This window comes from Phalangium opilio, unplaced genomic scaffold (genome assembly GCF_054372755.1).
Source record: "Phalangium opilio isolate 3A_F unplaced genomic scaffold, DU_Popi_V2 ptg000060l_1, whole genome shotgun sequence".
NCBI classification, from domain to species: Eukaryota; Metazoa; Arthropoda; class Arachnida; order Opiliones; family Phalangiidae; genus Phalangium; species Phalangium opilio.
In genome coordinates this window covers 1,169,885-1,177,645 of record NW_028324177.1, presented here as the reverse complement: position 1 = coordinate 1,177,645, position 7,761 = coordinate 1,169,885, and the positions used below count along the sequence as shown (strand labels likewise).

Genomic DNA, 7,761 nt, shown 5'->3' with positions numbered 1-7,761 from the left:
TGAACACCTGGCGTTGGTGGTTTCTAATATCTGGAATCTGATCTCCTGCAGTTGGTGGCTTCTTATATCTTGGATATAATGACCCGTTGTTGGGGGCTTCTAATATCTGGGATTTGACCACCTGCCGTTGGTGGCTTCTTATATCTTGGATATAATGACCCGTTGTTGGGGGCTTCTAATATCTGGGATCTGATCTCCTGCAGTTGGAGGCTTCTAATATCTGGGATTTGACCACCTGCCGTTGGTGGCTTCTTATATCTTGGATATAATGACCGGTTGTTGGGGGCTTCTAATATCTGGGATCTGATCTCCTACAGTTGGTGGCTTCTAATATCTGGGATGTGATCACCCGCCGTTGGTGTCGTCTAATTTCTTTGATGTGATCACCCGTTGTTGGGGACTTCTAATATCTGGGATTTGATTACCTGCTGTTGGTGGCTTCAAATATCTGGGATTTGATCACCTGCTGTTGGTGGCTTCTTAGATCTTGGATATGATGACCCGTTGTTGGGGACTTCTAATATCTGGGATCTGATCTCCTACAGTTGGTGGCTTCTAATATCTTGGATATAATGACCCGTTGTTGGGGGCTTCTAATATCTGGGATTTGACCACCTGCCGTTGGTGGCTTCTTATATCTTGGATATAATGACCCGTTGTTGGGGGCTTCTAATATCTGGGATCTGATATCCTACAGTTGGTGGCTTCTAATATCTTGGATGTGACCACCCGCCGTTGGTGGCGTCTAATTTCTTTGATGTGATCACCCGTTGTTGGGGACTTATAATATCTGGGATTTGACCACCTGCCGTTGGTGGCTTCTTATATCTTGGATATAATGACCCGTTGCTGGGGGCTTCTAATGTCTGGGATCTGATCTCCTGCAGTTGGTGGCTTCTAATATCTGGGATTTGATCACTTGACGTTGGGGCCTTCTAATATCTGAGATTTGATCACTTACCGTTGGGGCCTTCTAATATCTGGAATTTGAACACCTGCCGTTGGTGGTTTCTAATATCTGGGATCTGATCTCCTGCCGTTAGTGGCTTCTTATATCTTGGATATGATGACCCGTTGTTGGGGACTTCTAATATCTGGGATCTGATCTCCTACAGTTGGTGGCTTCTAATATCTGGGATGTGATCACCCGCCGTTGGTGTCGTCTAATTTCTTTGATGTGATCACCCGTTGTTGGGGACTTCTAATATCTGGGATTTGATCACCTGCTGTTGGTGGCTTCAAATATCTGGGATTTGATCACCTGCTGTTGGTGCCTTCTTATATCTTGGATATGATGACCCGTTGTTGGGGACTTCTAATATCTGGGATCTGATCTCCTGCAGTTGGTGGCTTCTAATATCTGGGATCTGATCTCCTGCAGTTGGTGGCTTCTAATATCTGGGATTTGACCACCTGCCGTTGGTGGCTTCTTATATCTTGGATTTAATGACCCGTTGTTGGGGGCTTCTAATATCTGGGATCTGATCTCCTGCAGTTGGTGGCTTCTAATATCTGGGATCTGATCTCCTGCAGTTGGTGGCTTCTAATATCTGGGATTTGACCACCTGCCGTTGGTGGCTTCTTATATCTTGGATTTAATGACCCGTTGTTGGGGGCTTCTAATATCTGGGATCTGATCTCCTGCAGTTGGTGGCTTCTAATATCTGGGATCTGATCTCCTGCAGTTGGTGGCTTCTAATATCTGGGATTTGACCACCTGACGTTGGTGGCGTCTAATTTCTTTGATGTGATCACCCGTTGTTGGGGACTTCTAATATCTGGGATTTGATTACCTGCCGTTGGTGGCTTCTTATATTTTGGATATGATGACCCGTTGTTGGGGGCTTCTAATATCTGGGATCTGATCACTTGCCGTTGGGGCCTTCTAATATCTGGGATTTGATCACTTGCCGTTGGGGCCTTCTAATATCTGGGATTTGAACACTTGCCGTTGGTGGCTTCTAATATCTGGGATGTGACCACCCGCCGTTGGTGGCGTCTAATTTCTTTGATGTGATCACCCGTTGTTGGGGACTTATAATATCTGGGATTTGACCACCTGCCGTTGGTGGCTTCTTATATCTTGGATATAATGACCCGTTGCTGGGGGCTTCTAATGTCTGGGATTTGATCACTTACCGTTGGGGCCTTCTAATATCTGGAATTTGATCACTTACCGTTGGGGTCTTCTAATATCTGGAATTTGAACACCTGCCGTTGGTGGTTTCTAATATCTGGGATCTGATCTCCTGCCGTTGGTGGCTTCTTATATCTTGGATATGATGACCCGTTGTTGGGGGCTTCTAATATCTGGGATCTGATCTCCTGCAGTTGGTGGCTTCTAATATCTGGGATTTGATCACTTGACGTTGGGGCCTTCTAATATCTGGGATTTGATCACTTACCGTTGGGGCCTTCAAATATCTGGAATTTGAACACCTGGCGTTGGTGGTTTCTAATATCTGGGATCTGATCTCCTACAGTTGGTGGCTTCTAATATCTGGGATGTGATCACCCGCCGTTGGTGTCGTCTAATTTCTTTGATGTGATCACCCGTTGTTGGGGACTTCTAATATCTGGGATTTGATTACCTGCTGTTGGTGGCTTCAAATATCTGGGATTTGATCACCTGCTGTTGGTGGCTTCTTAGATCTTGGATATGATGACCCGTTGTTGGGGACTTCTAATATCTGGGATCTGATCTCCTACAGTTGGTGGCTTCTAATATCTGGGATGTGATCACCCGCCGTTGGTGTCGTCTAATTTCTTTGATGTGATCACCCGTTGTTGGGGACTTCTAATATCTGGGATTTGATCACCTGCTGTTGGTGGCTTCAAATATCTGGGATTTGATCACCTGCTGTTGGTGGCTTCTTATATCTTGGATATGATGACCCGTTGTTGGGGACTTCTAATATCTGGGATCTGATCTCCTGCAGTTGGTGGCTTCTAATATCTGGGATCTGATCTCCTGCAGTTGGTGGCTTCTAATATCTGGGATTTGACCACCTGCCGTTGGTGGCTTCTTATATCTTGGATTTAATGACCCGTTGTTGGGGGCATCTAATATCTGGGATCTGATCTCCTGCAGTTGGTGGCTTCTAATATCTGGGATCTGATCTCCTACAGTTGGTGGCTTCTAATATCTGGGATTTGACCACCTGACGTTGGTGGCGTCTAATTTCTTTGATGTGATCACCCGTTGTTGGGGACTTCTAATATCTGGGATTTGATTACCTGCCGTTGGTGGCTTCTTATATTTTAGATATGATGACCCGTTGTTGGGGGCTTCTAATATCTGGGATCTGATCACTTGCCGTTGGGGCCTTCTAATATCTGGGATTTGAACACTTGCAAAGTGGGTCATCGACGATGCCCAATAAGTGCAGGTGTCTATTCAACCGGCAGTGTCCAGTGAGGAAACTGGTAACCAGCCTAATTTTGCTTTTGGTAAGGGCAAGCAGTTCCTTTGCCCTAGTAATGGAAGGACCCGGGACAAACTCCTTGGCTTGTCTCTGCCCATTCATGTCAAGCAGACATCCGGCAGTGAATCCTATGGCGAATGATGCCATGGGGGATGGGAACCGCAGGCTCAGGTCCGAAGAACATTCGCCTCAGCCTATCTTTTGGCATACATGTCAGCCCTCTCATTGCCCAAAACGGTTAAGCAGGTCGATAAGTTATCGCTGCTTTTTAACAAAAGACGGTAAATTTCAACTTGACCACCTTGTTTTTTATTCGCACGAGGGGAATACGCGAGACATCCGGCGCTTTTTGTTCAAGGTTTGATGACACCTGAGACAAATCACCTATTTACTTATTGCACTGCCATGGACCACGGAACGAGATTGGCATCAACCCTTTAGCCGATAGTTATCACTCGTGATAACTCGCTTAAAAAGTTAGAGAATTGCCCCCCCCCACCCCAATGTGTCCTCATAACACGTTTTCCATATAGAGATTGCAGCCAGCAGCATTTTCCCCCATGTGCTAACGCCTTGACAAATAAACTTAGTGCTAAAATATTTACTAATTTTATTCTCACTTCGCTAATCAATTAACAATTTTCAAAAAGAGCGTGAAAGGTTGAAGAGAGCAACTCTGAAAACAAGCAACATAAAAATTGTTAAAAAAATAAACGCATTGTATTTCATTAACGTTTTTGATTTCATAGTATAATTTTAAAGCGACTGAGTACAACTTGTTTCAACCCTTCATGCTCTCATTACCGCCTAACTACTAACTGTTTTTCACCTACGCATTTCCAGAAATTTGACCTGTTACCAGAGCCAGTGAATTACGGACTTTTATATTTTTTGTCTTTTTTCTCAACATCGACAGTGCCGTTCATGTACGACCAACAAAGATTACTGTCTGCAAAACATCTGACGTTCGATGCTGCTCCAGTCGGAGCCTTCGACGATTTAAAAACTATTTCCTAAGATGTAAGCTCTTTTTCCGGGCTTCCCTCTCTATTTCTACTCTTCTTACGACATGCTTAGTGTTTCGTGTGTGGGTGCTAAGACCATTAACAACCCCCGGGATTCGCAACGCAAGATTTCTACTTTTCATTGTTTTCTGTTACGCGCAATCCTAGCGACCCTTGCGGTATATTGAGGAAACTATTAGGGGTACCAAATTTCCGGTTTACAGGTTCCTCTTTGCTATATAAAAATGGCGGATCACGAAGAGAAAGATGAGAATGAAAATGTTATCGTGTACTTATTTTTTTAACTACCAAATTGCGGATATCAAGCTAATTTAGCGGAGTCTGCCCATTCAACCGAATACCATTGGAACGAATCCCATTCGTCAGACAATTTCTAGCCAGTATTTTAAAATCTAGCCCAATGGCGGTTTTCTATAAAAAAGGGAATATTTTCCCATTCAATCGAATCCCATTGGAACGAATTCCCTTCAACCGAAAGTTCCAAGCTAGTATATTAGTTTTATAAATCATTTATCAATGTTACGCCTTTTCCAAAATATTGATGTTTAGCTTCATGGACTTCTCAAATAATATGCCTTTTCCAAAACATTACTGTTAGGTTAGGCTAGGTAAGGTTTCAAGGCAAGAGGGAACGAAGTATAATAAGACTTGTTCCGTTTTAATTACGATTAATTAATACCCAAAAAGTTATAAGTCCAATATGACCATTAATTTTTCATTTATTTAGGTACAAAATATAATTCAATTAGATGTGAAAATTTACGTTCACTGCTATGGCATTTAGAAGTTTTAATGCGGCTTGAGTTCCGTTTAAATTGGGGTTCTTAATTTCGGTATTATAAAGTGAAACAGCATTTTTGTATCTTTCATTGAATTTGAGGAATTTTTTTTGGGTGGATTTGGAGGTTTTCCGACATCAATATCAAGTTTGTTCCCACGAAAATCGACTTGTAATTTTTGTATTTCTGCAAGAAACGGAAACAATGCTGGCTTGGTAGGAAACTTGCTATTTAATTTGAAGTGCAGTCCTTCTAAATGGTTGTTGGTGCGTAATTCGTAGCATGAGAAGTGATTCCATGTTTCAGGTGGATGCAGGGTGTTTTCCATCCAAGTGTTTACAAAATAATCTAGAAATTTCGTTACACTTGGGTCATTTGTTGGAAATGTATCTTGCAGCATTAACCATAGTTCGTCGAGTTCGCTCGGTGGAACTAATGATAATCCCGCGAGCTGGCGAACCATTAGTCTAACGTTTTTGTTATTTTTATACTGTTCCGAGAGATGATTGCTATTGACAGCCCTCCACACGGATTGTTTGAAGTGAAAGAAGCACCCTTTTGTTTTTGCTTGAGGAAAAAGTCCATTTTTCGTTGAAAGCATTGCGCTTTCAAAATCTACATGAAATGTTTTAGGCGAAAAAACTAATCCTTTGGTGGTTGCTGCGGCGGAAATTAAATAAAACATTCGAGAGTATACACCTTTGGAGTGACCGGGTAGCAAGACATATACGATAGGCAACATGATATCACTGTAAGGTATATGTAGGATGTATAGTTGCTTGAATTGATTCGGGCAGGAGTAATGAGTGCCGTCCATGAAAACCGACTCAGACTGACATAGTAATAGGAAAAACTCATTGGTGGCGAAGGCCAAAATTTTTTCTTTGGTTCCGTCGTTAAAAAGAAGAAAAGGCTCGTTCGTTTCCCCGACGTTCTGCCATCGTTCATTGATTATTACATTTTCCCTACTCGATGGATTAAGAGGCATATTTTTGCTTTTGTGACGATAAAGAGCAGTGCGAACAGACTTAAATTCAGGTATTATGGCTTGAATTTCCAATTCCGCAATACCATTTGACATAGCTTTCCTCTTTGCCTCGGTGCAAACATCAGTGAAGACGTCGCGAATTCGTTTTCTTCTACTGGATGATTGGTCAATTTCTGTCAGCATACTTGCTTTGGCTTTTAACTGAGTAATGATTTTCATATCCGATTCGTGCGTAGGGTGAACGGGAATAAAACCTTGAATAATTCCATTGAAAGTAGTTACTTTTATGTTGCATGCCTTATTTCTACAAACATAGTAGCAAGTTGTGCCGACATTTTTATTAAGGTTAAACAAAAATCTGTTAAAATCATACACAATTATTATTAACAATTCGCTCCATAATTTAAGTTGATAACAGACAGCCTAGTAAACTTGTGAACCTTTTCATTACTAAAACGCTAATTATATACTAAACGAATTATGTAAAAAACATTAATTGGCTAAAACATTTTTATAAGAAGATAACTATAGAGGCTTTTTAGACCAAATTATTGCAATAATTTACCGCCAAATTCGGCTACATTTCGGTCGAATGGGCCAGGAGCAATTTAGCGATATATTATTTTGCTATTTTATCATAATTGTACATTAAACCGTTGCGGCCTCGGCCTCCGAATTTAGAAGAAGACCATTTTATTTTTTTTAAGCGATATCCGGAACCGGAAGTTCTGTACACCCGATAAGTTTCTATCCGTTGCCGATTGGTGGCACCCTTGTCGCGAAAACAACCGTAACTCCCGGGGTTGTTAATGGTCTTGCGTGGCAACACGGCTGGCAACTCTTTTTCCGGCGAACCTTGAATGTTAATTCCACAAAGTCTAATAATGTTTTGTCAATTTTTCGTCAACTTTAGTTTAAAAATTTTCATTTTCCTCAATTAACTAAACAAACCCATATTTCAATTCTTTAATTTATCGCAGTTTAAAGAATAATTAAGGTTATAGTTACAAAATTTTAAATCGTGCGCCCTGATTCCTATGCCAGCGTTCGCCAAGCAGAGTTGGGCAGGTCCAGTGTGACGTCACACATGCGAGTTGAAGGAGAGAGATAAAATCCCGAAGCGAGCGCGAGCCCCCTTGCCTGTCTCGCACCGCCGCACGCGTAAACAGTAAACACGAAAGATCCAGTATAAATCTATCAATTTTAAGTGCCATCTATGATGGACGCGCAAAATTAAAAACCAACTCAAATATAAGGGTTCTAAAACGCGTGTGATGTGACGGTCAGCTTATATGTAACCTACATAGCGCCACTTCCCCCGACGTGCATTAAATGTCAAAATGCGCTAAATAGGTGATCCGCTCTAAACTTCGGTTTTTATTACTACATTAAAGTGGTAGTATAGTAAATAGAATGAAAATAATAAACTTGGGATTGAATACACACTGGCATAAAATTAACCATCAGATTGGTAGCCAACCTCCGCGTCTCAATATTCGCTTCTCTACAGGGGAAAAGACGGACTCAAATTGCCTAAATAAATC

At 41.8% G+C, this 7,761-nt stretch overlaps 1 protein-coding gene across 1 annotated transcript; it reads right to left on the bottom strand.

Annotated features, from left to right (window-relative positions):
- Positions 1-4,561: 4,561 nt before the first annotated feature.
- LOC149666141 (uncharacterized) lies at positions 4,562-7,431 on the bottom strand. The gene is made up of 3 exons (XM_089841487.1): positions 7,358-7,431; positions 5,301-6,575; positions 4,562-4,664 (listed from the first exon to the last, which is right to left on the bottom strand). Exons 1-3 carry the CDS (start codon positions 7,429-7,431, stop codon positions 4,562-4,564), a joined length of 1,452 nt encoding a protein of 483 aa, XP_089697613.1.
- Between the last annotated feature and the right edge of the window lie 330 nt (positions 7,432-7,761).

What these genes read in the sequence shown, in the direction of transcription:
- LOC149666141 (XM_089841487.1), bottom strand. Translation starts at nt 7,431, where the DNA reads ATGGCACTTAAAATTGATAGATTTATACTGGATCTTTCGTGTTTACTG. An exon ending in CGTGCGGCGGTGCGAGACAG is followed by an intron (nt 6,576 to 7,357) that starts GCAAGGGGGCTC and finishes TGATTTTAACAG; the next exon opens with ATTTTTGTTTAACCTTAATA. An exon ending in ATGAAAGATACAAAAATGCT is followed by an intron (nt 4,665 to 5,300) that starts GTTTCACTTTAT and finishes ATTTTTATATAG; the next exon opens with CAAAGAGGAACCTGTAAACC.